The sequence below is a fragment of the Pimephales promelas genome, chromosome 7 (assembly GCF_988280905.1).
Source record: "Pimephales promelas chromosome 7, fPimPro1.hap1.1, whole genome shotgun sequence".
Classification (NCBI taxonomy): Eukaryota; Metazoa; Chordata; class Actinopteri; order Cypriniformes; family Leuciscidae; genus Pimephales; species Pimephales promelas.
The window spans coordinates 31484155-31500646 of record NC_142775.1 but is presented as its reverse complement, the minus strand read 5'-3'; the positions used below and the strand labels follow the sequence as shown (position 1 = coordinate 31500646).

At 37.2% G+C, this 16492-nt stretch overlaps 1 protein-coding gene across 7 annotated transcripts in view; it reads right to left on the bottom strand.

Moving 5' to 3' along the window:
• The window catches only part of myo16 (myosin XVI), a 166552-nt gene that overhangs the window by 36547 nt on the left and 113513 nt on the right, over positions 1-16492 (bottom strand). For all 7 annotated transcript variants that reach the window (XM_039683123.2, XM_039683120.2, XM_039683121.2 and 4 more), the window contains 2 exons: positions 10118-10198; positions 7180-7385 (listed from right to left, as the gene is read on the bottom strand). In XM_039683123.2, the coding sequence (XP_039539057.2) occupies positions 7180-7385; positions 10118-10198 (287 nt within the window). The remainder of the gene's footprint in view (positions 1-7179; positions 7386-10117; positions 10199-16492) is intronic.

The following is a 16492-nucleotide window of genomic DNA, read 5'->3' as shown; positions in this document are numbered from 1 at the left end:
ATTATTTTGTGTATAAACAGAAGAAATGAACCGGATAAGTTTTCCACCTCAAAGAAGGCGGAGCCTCAGAGCCACACCTACGTATTATGTAATTGCCGCAGACCAATGGTAGTTTAAAGGCGTTTCCCAAAATTTTCCCAGAACGTTTGATCTCCAACGAACTCCAAACAAACTTTGTTTTGGCCAGATTTCGAAATAACGTCTGTTTGTTCTTCGATTTAACTTGAAGAATATCGGGGATTTACCAATAGTAAAGAAGACATTGGTGCACAGTTGATCTGTCTCATATCTACGTTTTCTAAAAGGGAAACTGCTCTCAATAACACCAATGTTACACCAGGAGGCTATATGCTTCATTTCATGTAGTCAAAACAATATTCATTATCACAGGAGAATCTGTGCTATTTTTCCCCAGTCTAAACAAGCAATGTCACAAATGTCTGGGTCATTTAATCCAGAGTCAACACGAGCTGCTGTCTAGGAGCTAAAATGTTCTGTGAGGATAAAGTGTCCGTAGACACTCTCTCTCTCTCCCTCCCTCTATCTCTCTCAAAGATTCATGATGTTTACAGCTGGGTAGTGGAAACTTACAGTATCACGTGATCAGCATCGTCCCGATTCATTATCACACTGGAATGTTACCGTAATCCTTTTATCCTTTATAGAGCGAGAGAGAAAGAGCAGTGTGTGATCTAATCAAAGCACACTGAATTATACTGCTAAAAAAAAAAAAAAGCAGGGAAGAAGATTGGAAAACTAGACACTAAAAATCAAAAATGATTAAACAGTGAGAAAGATATTCAGGAGAAAAGAACAGTAATGCGGAAACATCCTAAGAGTAGAAATGTGAATTGAGCATTTTATCATTCACTAAAATTAGTGCTGTCAAATGATTTTTTTTTTCCATGATTAATCGCCATTAAAACGACTTAAGTTTTTAATGGAAGCTATTATAATTGTATAATGTAATAATCTCTTAATTAATAAAAACAACAAAGAAAGTAGCTTATATTTTAAATACTTCTTTAATATCAATATGAATAAAAGGCCAGTATCACTGATTCTAATACAGCTTACATGATGCCTGATTTTTTTTAACTTAAAACAATCCTCACATAAACCCATAATAAATGTCATATTTACCTGTGCTCTGTAAAATATACAGAAATTTAATCAAGCTATAAAACAGTCTGCACTGCTTAATTAAATTAAATTTAGATTAATCCTTGTTAAAGGAGCTAAACGCAAGTCTCTGAGTTTTTGCAGAACTACGCCCCCTCTGACGACAAGCGAAACTGCAACCAGAGCTGTGCGCGTTCATGGAGGAACACACACACACATACGCACGTTTGCACGAGCTGTTCATAACTAAGGAGCATCAGCCGCACACTGTGCGGCACACATCTTTTGTTACAGTCATAATGAGGTAATACAGTAATAAATCTGCAAGTCATTTAAAATATATGAAAGGAAAGGCATTCGAGTAAATTACACACTTGTGTGAGAGGGGGAAACGGGGGTAGTAGAAAACTTCGGTTTTTGTTTCCATCTATCTCCCTGTGCTTACTGTATCCACTTATGATTGAATTATTATGGAAACACGTTCAGTTATCGCTTTGTATAGGCTATGACCCGTTTGAGCCCTAGAGACGACCGGAGATCTCTCCGTTTGTTGAAAGCTTCCCGATGTTGACTCTCGTCTTATTCCGACGCATGGCACTGGACAGACAGAAGTTTTATTTTCTGTCTCACGTGGAGTTTGCGTTGGGGTTTGTAATGAGCTACAAGCGGTCTCTTTCCGCGCCATATACAGATTTAATGAAGTGCACGTCACCGAAAGCAACAGATATGAGCTGGATTTTATTAATCATCGGCTAATTTCAAAATCAGCAAAGACAGCAATAAGAGAGATCGGCAACAGAACTGGTAAGATCATTTCATTTCTTTACTTTTAATGAAGATGGTAGTGTTAAGCGTCTGCGACTTACTTTCACTAATTCACTTTGATTTGCGATAGATTGCGGCGCTTGATGAAGGGGCTCAGCTCAGCTGCTCAGGTGATGCGCGTCGTCATATATGACTAAAATATCATGACATATAGCTTGGTTTCAACAACCAGATGCATTTACACTTGTCCAGTTTCGTCTGGAATACGGCACAGACCACGTCCTCAAGTGGTTTGAGCGATCGAATTCAAATCCGTCTCGAATGCGTTTCGGAGGGCATTTACACCCTGGTCTTTTCACGATCGAATAGCTATCCGATCACAGAAGACACATGAAGTGACCAGGTGTAAACAGCCCCTTTGAATCCATCGTCTACTTTTGTGGAAAGCTGACTAGAGTTGTGTCGCTCGAGTTGTCTTCTCTGATACGGAGAACGGCGGCGAATAGCTACACGAACCTGCCAGACATAGCCAGGCGAGCGTGAACGCGCATGACGTCACGCCCAGTCTCAGATTCGAGCCCGAATCCCTCTTATATATTTCACTGTACAGGGTTATAGAGGCGATCGCAGTGATCAAAGAAGGGCTCATTCAGCCCATCAGGCGATTGTTTAAGCATGTATGGGTTAGTAAACGGCTATTTTTAACATGAAAAGTTGCGCAATGCACCTTTAAAGCTACAAAAGTTCTTTAGTCAAGAACAGAGAGTGATTTTCTCTGTTCGCTTTGTTCTTTGATTAATATTAATAACTAAGATCTGCTGCTCACGCACATGATGCAGATCTCACACACACTTCTCATTTTCACACAACTCTTTATTCATTTAAAACTTTAACTCATTTTTAGACTGCTCTTTATGGATACTTGACACTTAAGGAAAGTGCGGGGCGTGTGCTTGCGATTAATTCAGCGAGAGAGAGGGCGGGGCTTTACTTCCTGCTCACGATTGCGCATGTCTGGTCCTGAAAACGCAAGTGCGCAGACTCAAGTCCAAAGATGTCAGTGCCACATCGGGACATTGGCGGCTTCAGTTCTCTCCGATGGAAAAAAGCATGGTGTCACACAAACAGGACATTCGTAGACGGCAAGTTTTCTTGTGTATTGTCGGGCTTGACTGGTTAAAAGCATTTGCATGAATATAATGTAACACTAGCCAAAATTAATTCACGTTTATTAATAAACGTTAATTCTATTTGCTGAGGGGTATGCAAGATCAGTCTTGGCGCCCCCAGCATCATGCAAAACCCCCACCCTACGCTTTATACAAATATAAAAAATACATTTTTTTTTTTTTTTAACAAATTGTCTATTTGTCCTGGCTATTTTAATAAGCCAAGCTTTTATTTTGACAGCCAGTTCATAAGCATTTCTTATAACAAGTTTTGAAAGATCGTTGCCATGTTTTGAACGTTAACGATTCACCACATGCAGAGATGAGTTCATGTATAGCAGTATTTACTGTGAACAGAGTCGCTGTCATAATTTCGTTTTAGAAAATATACACATTTTTAAATGTATAGCCAACTCAGCAATAATAATGCCCCTCCCAAATGACACTTGCCAATCTGACTAGCATTAGCAAGCTGCAAATCATGTCCATGGATGTGATGTAAAAAAAAAAAAAAGAACAAAAAAATAAATAAATCCTCGGTCCTGACTAAATTTTCTGTTTTAATAGGAAATAGAAAAAAACTCTAATTAGATCACGGTGACCTTCAGACAAAAGTTAAGTTTAAAAAGGGGGTGATATAGGAATGAATTGAGTGGGAACTTTATGAGCCTTTCCAGCACTGAAATAAATCCTGGTTTGTGCGGAGCGGGAACAGCCTATTCTAAAAGTGTCAGCATGACATGAAGATGAGGCACTGTGTTCCCTGAGGAAGATGAACTCAAGAGTCACGCTGAACCCTTTCTTGACAAAGGGAACAGCCTGCTTGTCTTTTATTTTCACTTGCGCTTTTATCTATTTCTTTTTACATTCTGAAACGCATGGGGAAAAGTTCTTGAAATTACATCCTGTCCCCCTGTTTCAATCCAATTTCCAATCTTTCTCCTTGATGCTTTATCCCATTTCTCTCTCTTCCAGTCACGTGAAGTTCAGCTGAGATCAGGGTGACCCATCTTAGTGCACTTCATCCTCTCCAAAACTGTTCCATTAACACCCCATCAGAAAAAATGGCCACAGAAAAAATAAAATAAATAAAAACCACACACACACATTCCCTATGGCCATTAATCATGGTGTGAAACCCAAAACGTTGCACCCACACACACACATATAGGGTATATACAGTACAGCTACTTCACCTCAGTTGAACTGAAAGCCCATCTAGAGCATATAGTGCAGACAGCTTGAGTCAGGTAGACTCATATCAGCGTCTGAGAAAGTGCACTTACAATATATTTCCTGTGGAATGCTGCTTTAACTCATTTGACCCGGCAGGAGAAATGGATTGAAAAACATCTTGTGCTGAGCGTATAGAAACATAAATATACATCCGCAGAAATAGAGTTTAACAGACAGCTTGACCTCAGTTAGTCTCTACGTAATATATATATGATCCTCATGGGAAACATACTCAGGATATGAACTGCTCAATTTAAAAACAGACTCTAGGAGAGGCCCCCACATTTCTTAATAGGTGACATTTATTACCCTACAGTAATAAAATGAACAATCAAAATTAGGGATGGGGCCGATCCGATCCAGTATCGGTATCGGGACCGATACCAGCATAATTCACGTATCGGATTTTTCCGATCCAACCTGCGGAGAAATCCGATATTTATGATCCATGTCTGCGCTTTAACGTTGTCTGCTGAAATGACTCCAAAAGTGATTCCCGCCGGGCCTGCTAGTCTGCTATAGCTGGCTGCAAACTGTGGAATGGATACCCTGAACGGAGGTGCAGCTCAATCAGTGACTGTAAAACATAGGGCTCAATGAGACACACCCCCGCTCAGGAAATCCATTCCGCAGTTTGCAGCCAGCTAGCAGGATAGCACTGAGCTATAACATGTTCGCTGTGTGGAAATCATATGGTGGAACTGGAAACACCGCAGCAGAGCAAGACAGCAAAGTGCAATGTTTGCAAAGCCGTATTAATTAAACTATTTGATGCATGTTTGCAATTCGCAGTCCAGAAGAGAAAGAGAGAGATCCCTCACGCGGTGCAACAGCAAGCACAACATGACAGCCCGGCGTAATGAGTGACGACAGAGGAAACGTAGCCTGGTTACACTTTAGATCTGTGATATTAGTCTGATTTCCAAATATTAAAGAATATATTGAGGTAAAAAAAAAAAAAAAAAAAACATTAAAAACAATAGCCGCATTCTGTCTAGCCAACTTCCTTCCCATCGCGGCGGTGCACTGTCATTTCTCCCTAAAACTCAAACTTTAAGACAGAATCAGCACGATCGATGATTGTAGTAAAATGCAGTCTCTGCTGTTACTAAATTGCGGGACGCTTTTAATAATAAAAAGAGCTATTAAAAGCACAAAATGTGCGCAAGAGATGCTGTTCCCAGTGCGGCGCGCTCCGAAACAGACAGCAACAAGACAAGCAAATTATACTCTGGGCTTCATATGCGCGTCTAAACGATCAAATGTAGCCTGCACAAAAATGTCAAACCGACCGACATGGAGATTAACACTTAAACAATTTATTATGTCTAAAATGAACGTAGTTATGGAAATATTTGGGAGAAAATATGGTGCATCAGTAGACTATGAAATCTGAACTCACTCATCTGTTCTTAAAGGGGCAGCAGTATAAATGTGATGATTGCGACATTACTGAGAATCAAACAACCAAAGGCAAAGAGAAAATCACTCACAGCTCTTGAATGAATTACTTCAGCTTTAATAAGCATAAATCTATCTATGATAAACTTTGCAGTGCTATTTTACTTTTGATTACTTTATTATAATTCTTTTTAAGACCATACCTGAATAGCCTAATGTTTGTAGACCTTCCTGAAATTAAAGCACTGTGTAGGCCTGTATAATGTGTATCTTTGTTTAATTGTCTATCTATTGTTTAATATATATATATATATATATATATATTTATATATATATTGACATACATACGTACATATCATCCTTGCCTGTAGAGAGGAGTTTATTTCAGCATCATATAAAATCAACAATAATGATAAATACTATTAAAGCAAACACAGCTCTGGTATCGGAAAAGTATCGGTATCGGCCGATATCCAAAGTCAGGTATCGGGATCGGATCGGAAGTGAAAAAATGTGGATCGGTGCATCCCTAATCAAAATACTACCATCATTTTACTTATTAAAATATTCTATTTGTTATTATTTACTTTATTTAATGGTATTTTTTTCTTCTGTGAGTTGATTATAATATCCACTGCACATTATTTTAAAAATAGGATTTTATACTGCAATTTGATTGAAATGGTTGGAAACAATAGATATCAGGGTTGGGAAACGAAAACTGATACTTTCTCTTCCACATCTTTTTGCATTTGAATGGACAAATACACACAAAAAGGTCAAAATTTCCTTGTGAACACAGTCGGCTATGACTTAAGTGAGTGTAAACAGTTGACAAAGAAAATGCCTGTGCTGCTCTTAAAGTGACAGCAGCCTAATATTCCTGCTGCGTCTCTATGATAACGTTAATCACAAAAGACAAAGAAGAAATTCACTCACTGTTCTTGACTGAACAACTTTTGTAACTACAGTATATTTGTAATGTATATTTTATTATTTTAAGTGCAGTGTTATTTTAAATTTGATCACAGTTTCTGTACCCGGATACCTCAAAATCTTGAAACAAATATTTCAATCATATCTTTGAACAGTGTTATTTATTTGTGAGGTTCCTAATTTGTTGATTTGCTCTATTTTATTTACTGAGTGTTTACTTGTCTTTAATAATACTTGAAATTTATATTAGTTAGGCTAGTTGTTTTTGCTATGGCATTTTTTAAACCAAAGGCAAAGGTACCTTGTGTAAGTGTTCTTTAGTACGGTGGCCGAGCGAACCCAGAGAACGGTGAATATATATATATATATATATATATATATATTTTTTTTTTTTTCAGGATTCTTTAATGAGTAGAAAGTCCAAAGAACATAGGATGTGTGCTTTTACAGCTTAAAACAGTAATGTGACACCTGTTTGTAGGTGTCACTAGTCGTGGAAAGTACCTTACAACTCACAACAGCGCCTAATTGAGGGGGTTGAGGATCTCACCTGCTCAGGAAGCTGGAGAAAGACAGTCGAACTGGGTATCCATACCGGATCATGCGGACCATCTCCAGAACCCCCACATACTGGAGCTGTGAGGACACGTGGAAGCTGTCAAACACATCAGGCTTTCCGGTATTGTTGGGCCTGACGCACTGAACAAAGTGGGGGGTGCATGCTTGCAGTTTACTGGTAATCTCACACAGAGAGTTCTGGAACGAGACAGAGCAGGAGAAAAACATGACGTTACATTCAGACAGATCAGTTTGGCTCAGTGATTCCATTTTTGTAGCAACATGAGTCATGGTGAATCCTCCTCTCACCATCTGTCACCACTTACGAGAAGGGCCAAACCAAACCTAGGGTTGTTGTTTTTTCCCTCCTTTTTTGCATTATCTGCACTAACTTTGAGAAAAAACCTGTAGAATGGATTTAAACAAATACTTCATACTGTCATCATTTATTCGCCCAAAAGTCTTTTTTTGGTGAAACACAAAAAGAGGATAAATTATAAATGTACAGGCCACTCTATTCCATATAATGAAAAGTAATGGGGACCGGAGCTGTCAAGCTCTGAAATGAAAAAATGGAATAAAAACTGAACCATATATGCTGCGAATGTGACTTCATGACTTCAGGTGACTTGAAATACAGTGTATAGGTTGTATAGACATTTTGTTTTGTTGCTTTCTTGTCACTTTGGAACTTAAAAGTCCAGATTTTTGTTCACAATCAGTATATGGAAAAGAGCAGCTAGTAGACAGAATCAGTCAAATTTATGGATTTGGTAGATGGTTTTATCTCAAGTGGCATTGCGCTAAAGGTAAATATGCTTTATCAGTTTACATTTAGTGGTTCAGACTCATAATCCTGGCTTTGCTAGCACTGTTTGAGCTACAGGAATGCCACATTTGGAACCCCGAGAGGTAAAATATTTTCATAGAACACAGGCTTTTAACTCCGAGTGAACATGTGTCTACAGCATGGGAGGTGGGAGCACGAACAAGGGCTCTAAACATCACAGTCTCTAGCGTCAGTTGCTAACGCACCTCGTGAGATGAGCGGAGTGAGGTTTACCTGCACAGCTCGTACTAATGGGCCTCTGTTACACTCACCACCCTAAGCCTTTCTCCCATCCGGGTCACGGCACCAATGTAACCGCCTCAGTTCTACACGCACTGCTTCGGGTGGGATTTAAACTAGCACACTAGCATGGATGCTAAAAACCAGTCTCTAGCATCAGTCGCTAGTGCGCCTCGAGGCCAGCGGAGTGACGTTTTACTTCCACAACTCTTTACTTGCTGGCCTCTTTTACATATAGTTTGGGCTTTAAATAGAGTGGAAATAATATAAAATTAGAACAAATATTTAATAAACTTGCAACTGTTACTTGGTAAACCCCCCAAAAAGCTGGATCTAAATGACGACGTCATAAGCATATGAGTCTGTGCTGTGTCAGCACTGTCAGCAATGAGCCTGCTATCGTCATGTGACACTTCTACTGACGCCAGCCGGCAGAAACGAGACGGGAAAGACGGCGCTGCAGGCCACAACATACTGTACAATAAGCCATTCAAAGACAAATTAAAAAAAAAAAAGCTGTCAATTACGACAGTTCAATGTTTCTGTGAGGGTGAACGCTAATGAAAAACACATTAGCTTAGATGTTATTTATTATTGTTGAAGGATTTCATGCTTCTTCTACTGCTCTCGTCTGGGACCTATTTAAGTGTGGATAAATAGCACATGTGTTTGTGCGAACGGTGTGCATAAAATGTTTTTTTTTTTGTATGATGTAATCATCCCTGAACAGAGGGGACAGATTATATAGAAACACTGTGTGCTCTTCCCATAAACCCCTGCATTACCCCTTACATCACCTGGTGCAGAAACAGGGGAATGAAATCAGGTCACGTAGTCTTAGCGCGTGTGAGCATGAACAGATCTCTGCATTCCATTGGTATGAGAATGAGGTCATGATTAAAGCGAGAACATGCCTGCATGCGCACAAGAATGGGACGTTATTTTATTAGGGAGGTGTGTTACAAAGGGACACTTGCATTGGTAGAAAGGGAAAGGTGTGTTAGTTTACGTTGAAAACAACAGGAACAGGAGTCAAATGAGGTGCATGATGCCCTGTGAATGTCTGTATTTTCATATCGTATTGTCTTATACGCTTTTGTTTTCAGGTTTTAAAAATCTCAGTGGATTACAAAGTTTGTGATACATTTATAATATAGAACACATTTTTCTTAAATATATCCAGTATATGCATATGTGTGTATTTATATATACAAAATAACTATACACAGTACACACACATATATTATGTGTAAACAAATTGTTAATCTAAATAATCTAAAAATTAACCATCTAAAAAACTATGTTTTGTGAAGCATCTAAAGCTTCTTGAATCTTAATAGTACAGTGGACATACACTACTGTTCAAAAGTTTGCTATATATAAATAGGATTATTTGTAAGTATTGCATTTTATGATACATGATAAAATGACTGTTTCCAAGTCTACATATGAGATCAGTGATGGTGTGTTGAAGACATCAGTGAGCTTTTCTCTCCCACAGAAACAGTGAGCCTGCTGTTCATTCATACAGAATCCAATTCCATCTACAATCACCCACCCTAATCGCTAAAACATCAGCAGGCCAAAATCCTTCCTCCCCACAAAACCACACTGGGCCTATGAGACCGGCAGGACACTGGAACACTTCTAGTGTTGTTCAAACCACAAACACATGGGCCTTTGAGATGTCTTCCTGGCAGATCTATAATGTTTAGATGCAAGGCAACTTTTTGTGCTGTGAATCTGCAGGCTTTATTATGAGACTAAATGCGGTTGGAAAGAGGAATTTAAATCCATGGAGTGCGATGAACATCTGGATGGGCAGGTTTGGGGGTTGGTAGTGGTTCTAATGTGGACTTACCCTGAGCTGCACTGCCAAAGTGACTGGACCACAGCGCTCAAGCCTCTGCAAGAAGGACGTTGCTCCCTTCTTCTTCAGGAGCTGCAGAGGAGAAAAAAAAAGACTTTTAGACCATCCATCCATCCAACTTTATTTACCACTATTACATGCTATTTTTTAATAAACATCTTTAATGGAATATTTTATGACATGAACCTATGCCACAGAATGAAAAAGTAATTGCAACTTTCATCTCACAATTCAGACTTTTTTTCTCACTTGTGACTATAGAATTGTGTGATATAAAGTCAGAATTGTGAGAAATAAACTCGAAATTCAAAAATATTTTTCTCAGAATTGCAGACTCATGCAATTGGGAGACATAAAGTCAGGATTGCATTATATAAAGTCACAGTTAAGTCAGAAAATGTGAGATATAAACTTGCAATTCTGAGAAAAAAAGTCTATTTTTCCTTAGAATTGGACATTATAACTGAGAAAACATGTCAGAATTGCATGATTTAAAGTTGCAATTGCGAAAAAAAAAAAAAGTCTGAATTGCGATATACACACTCGCAATTGCATTTTATAGTCAAAATTGCATGTAATAAAGTCAGAATTGCCTGATATAAAGTCGGAATTGCGAGAAAAAAAGTCTGAAATTAGTTTATATCTTGCAGTTCTGACTTGCAGGCAGAACGTTAAATCACGCAATTTGGTCTTTATATGTAAACTCACAATTGCGAGAAAATGTCACAATTATCTTTTAAAATGTTTAATTCTGTGGATATATGAAAATGAACCTTTATATGAATTGTATGACCTTTTTTTTTTCAAAATCTAAAAAGGTTAGCAAAAGTTTGTTTTTCCTTGAGTACCATATTTGGATTTTTGAACCACTTGTATGGATCATACAGCATGATAAACAGAGCTCATAATGGAGGAGAGAAAAAGAAGCCCAAACTGAGCAAAAACATGATATTTATATGGTCAAAAATAGGATGAAATTCTGATAGCTTGCAATGTAAATCAATAGCTATGTATACATCCACCTATTTTATGCACATTTTGAGATATTGCATTAAAAAATCTAATAATAATAAACTTTGGATGGAAACACCAAGACACGCATAAATTCAAAAAATGTGCATAAAAAAGAGCATTTTTTTTTATCTGATAAAAAGACAAACTATGATGGAAACACATTTACTGCATAAATCCCTCCATGCGCAGCAAAAGACTTTTCCTCAACAGAGGATGTCATTGGATTAACCAGGGAACCAATTTCATTACACGGCATCTCGAAACTTGGTTTGATCATTTTGAAATGTCTGGCAAAGTCTGTCATCAAAATGATTTGTTTTAATTCCCTTCCAGGACTGTCGCACATGATTGCATTCCACAAAACCAAGAGTTTGAACATGAGATAACATGACAGCGTTTACTGCGCTTCATCTGCGTGCCCTGAGACTAAGTCTGATGTAGGAAAAAAAGAACCACAGTAACTTCCCCCATTGCAGCAACTTCCATTTTTCTGGAAGTATAAAGCATCCCAGGAAGTGACGGTTTTGTTCTCTTGAACAAATGGGATGCAAACGCCAAGTTATTTGCAAATGTTTTATGTGATATTAAGAACAAGTTAAATTTCCAACTTTGGAAGGAAACATAATACTGAGATCTTCATAAAAGTACAGGAGACTACATTAAACGGATATAGATAAATCAGCTATCTCTCAACAATATCTTAGTACAATGACAATTTTTATGACCAAATGTGCACATCGAATATGATACAGTAGGCTTTATAGGGTTAACAAAGAACGTCCACTAAACGTTTGACAAGAAACAGTCCAGATATTTTGTCCTACTTTTTCATTTATCCATCCAATTTTTTTATAATGTTATAGGTTTAATTTTTTACACTTTTTTTTTAAAATGTTTTGCTTAAAGTGTGCTTGTGCTATGTTACCCTAAATTAATTAATGTCACTTTCATTGATATCTTGTTATTGCAATGACATTCATACATTTTTAAGAATGGTTTTAGTGTTAGAAAGACCACTTTATATGAGGAGAGTAAAGAAAGGAAGGAGATCTAGATGTGACTATTCATCTTCATGCCTTTTAAAGATGATGTTGGCATGGCAACCGAGTTGTAAGACTGAGTTGAAACACCACATACATAGTAAAAATACATCGTTTTCTGTATATTCATCCAGAAGGGAAATACTGACGGTACTTTTACTTTCACTTTATTGGCCATTTGCAGTATAAAACCACATTGGAAAAAGATGTGCAAGATGTGTACTATTTGGATTAAAAGCTGAGTGTGTCTATGCGTTCCCTTTGTAAATAGTAAATTGCAAATTATGATTTATAAGGATTAAAAAGGAGGAGTGGGTGGATTTTTACCATTATAGGGGGGATGTGTACACACATTGCCGACACACTTTGTTGTTCAAACACCATGTAAAATTAAAATTTTCATAATAGGTTCCCTTTAAATGCTGAGCAAGCAATCTCACTGGTTGCAGAATCGCCAGAGGCCAATCAGCGTGTGCCATGCAGTAGCTTGAAGATTGTATGTAAAGGACCAATTAGTCTGTGCCCAATAGAATGAAATGACTGAACTAGACATTTATTTGAAACGGATTTACTTTTGCAACAGTATATATGCATTTACTGTAAATTGGATGAATTGAATGTGTACTTGCTTAATGATAACACAAATAAAATACAAATCTTACTCTTAGGCCGTGTGTCCACTAAAGCGTTTTTCCTCGCGGCAGGCGTATGTTTTCAATTTATTTCAATAGGAGCAGCGCATTTTTTAAACACCATGAGCGTAACGAGCGTTTTCTTCACGCTGTAGCGCCGAGACTTTTTTACTGGTCGCCGAGAGTTAATCTCATCTCACTTTTTACCCAGCCGTCCAATCACAGTGGAGGAGGGGCGGGACTAATACCACACCGACCAACTGTCACGGCATTCTTTCAGTACGACGACATAAACCAGCAGAGCTAACCGAACAAAGTGGATGAATTTTTTTTTTTTTCGTTTGAAACAAATGATCTGCGAAATCAGTTACAAGTAAACTGTGCTGCGGATATTACGTATCATAGCAAAGAAATGTCTCGACGGAAAAAAAAAAAAAAGCGCTACGCTGCCAAAACACTCTCAAGCGCCCAAAGCACGGCGTTTTCAGCTGGCTAAAAACAGTGGACTTACATATTAGAAATGGCAAGTTCATGAGTTTAGTTCATATGCTGCAACACACATACGGATCAAAATATACTTTAAAATGCAAAGTCATTTTGGCTAAAATAATATACCAAATGCATGAATGCAAATATTGAAAAGTACCATAATAATACCAAGGCAGAGCAATTTCAGGCCCTTTGGCTTGTTTTCCCACTACCACTGATCTGTTGACGTAAGACAAACATGTTGCGACAACTATCTGTTCTTTTCAGTACAGCTGGTGTCAGAATCAAAATATATTTTCCCAGCATCAATTACAAGTGATATAATGTTGCTTTAAAAACAAACCTGGTTCAAACTGTGCTGTACAAAAAGGAACAGTTTGTTTTTTCTTCAGACAAACAGCTGTTCTGGTAGAAAAGGGCACACACCGATGACACGGCTCAGTCATTTAGCCACTCAGAAGGAAATAAAATGATTATATTTTTGCAGCAAACTGCTGGTTTAAATCAAAATCTCTTCGGGGTGCTGTGATTCCCAGAAAACACCATCACCACACTACATGTTCAGGACACACTTCCAATTTCTCTCAAAAGTCAAACCAAACCACTCATTTGTGATTTTCTGTTTCAAACTGCATAGGATCACATCATGTTACTTTATATTACTGTCCAAGTCACTCTATAAGAACTGAATTACTGCTTATGTAAGAGTGTAACCAGGGGTCTCACATACTGGGTTTCTTATATAAGACTGTGCCAATTAGACAGCTCATACACCCAATGACGATCACACACATTACAGCACTGACTTGACAACTGACACAAGAAAAGGAAAGGAGAGATGGCATGTACGATTAAGAGACAGATACAGGGACTGAAGAACACAAGAGAAGAAAGCGAGGGTCACGGGTGAGGGTTTCCACTCAATAACAGTAAATGACAGGCTTTACAAACAAAAGTTACTTCATCTCATTTTGCTTGGAATTTGATGGACGCAAGAGATGAGATTATTCAAAACGACTGAAATGAAAAACAATTATAAACTATTAACAAAAGACTCAAAACAGCAATACACATAACATGGGGAGAACAAAATTATTTCTGAACATTCCCATGACTAATTCTTTAAGTTGTTCCCTTGTTTTGGGTAAACTGTGGCCACGTTTTACTAATTCATTCCCTCGTTTATCAAAATCTGACTAAACAAGATACAAATTAGTACAACACGGCCACGATTTATCTGAAACGAGAGATCAAATTAAAAAAAACAAAAAAAAAACAACAACATGGCAACAAAATGTATGCTTATTTCCCCCGAATGTGGGCTCTGTACAATACATTATGATTGCATAAGAGATGTGTAAAGTTGAAAAATTGCTAATATTCACACATATTTGAATCTATATGGGTCCCTAATCTGGCAGTTTATTAATGTACACATTGCTGTGACATTAAAATTGCAAAGCAGATAAAACAATCTGTCACACTTTAGATTAGGATCCAATTCTGACAAATATCCAACTATTAACTATGACTTTTGGTTTAATAAAATCATAAATGCTGCTTATTAATAGTTAGTAAGGTAGTTATTAAGTCTTAGGTATAGTATTGAGTAGGATTAAGGGACGTATAATATTGTCACGCATAATATTAATATGTGCTTTTTTATAAGTGCTAATAAACAGCCAATGTTAATAATATGCATGTTATTAACATAAGCAGCTAGTCAATATTGAGAATTAGACCCTAAATGAAAGTGTTACTAAATAATCACACTGAAAATTTAGACTGAAATTTAATTTAACTGAAAACAGTTCTGGACTCAGTTGAAGAATCCAGTTAAAGAGAGTAGAATATCATTTTTCCTGAATGACATACAGTCTCGTTCTCATTACTATACAGTGAAGAAAAAAAGTGATTTATTATTTACTTTAAGTGTTTATACAACTGCGTGGTTGCATTTGTTCATTTCAGATTGTTTCTTTTGATTTTGTGATGAATTTGGACATGTTTTTGTGAGATTGACCCTAGAAATGAGCGCAGAGGTAATGTCTATGCCGGAGAGAACGAGTGAAACGAGAGACTGACAGCACATCGCTGAAACACAAGCTTGTTCTGAGAGAAAAACAGACTGCGAGTGTAGGAAAGGGAGGAGGGTGACTGAGAAATGCAGCAGAGATAGAGCTGTGTGAAGAGCAAACACCCAGAGTGACGCATTTGTGTGTGTGTGTGTGTGTTTGTGCCTGGTGTGACGTGGTCGGTTAAAGCCCCGTGTTTTCTCTGAATGGGATATCTGGATGTGGAAAGCTGATCAATGAACAATGTATTTGGGGTAACGGTGTCTAATTTAGGTCACTTCCTAGCACAAACTCGATAAGCTAAAAATAAAGCGGCTCAGGAAAAGGCACTGTTTGTTTGGTCATGGACTGTGTCCGACTTGTTTGTGGCAGTCATGTGGTGTAGGATCGCCGCTGTGTGAGTTTGTGGAGGATTGTGAAGTCACACGGACTGCAAACATAACGCACGTCATAGTCGATGGAGGGAAGCCCACATACACACAACACACATTACACAAAGGTCTGTTCACACGCCTGATGTGACCAAATGACGCAAAATAAAAAGTATTGGTCAATTGTATAATTCTTTTCCGCAGCCAAACAATTCACATCAAATCCGATGCTGAATTTTCTCCATTCTTTCAACAAATCATTATTGCTTTTGTCACAATAAAAACAACAAATAATTAAGTAAATACAAATGTAAATAATAATACTAATTTAATAAAATATTTATGATTTTTTTTGTTTTATTTGTTGTTAATAAATAATATTTTATATGATTTTGTAATATATCATGTAAAATAGATTTGTTTTTTTAAATACATTTAAATAAAACTAAATTAATAACAAATAAAACACTTTTATAATAAAATTCCTTTACAAAAATATTTAAATACCTAAAGTATTTATACATATATAAATGTATGAATTATGTATTTATTTTGTTTAAACAAAAATTAAGTAAATAAAACACATCAAAACACATAAATAAATAAAACAAACTGCAATAAATGTTTTAAAAAAACAAATAAATACATGCATATTTTATAAAAATGTGTATTTACTTATTTTTGTTTTATTTGTTGTTTTAATAACAATATATGAAGAGCTCTTTTCCAAAACGCGTTAAACGAC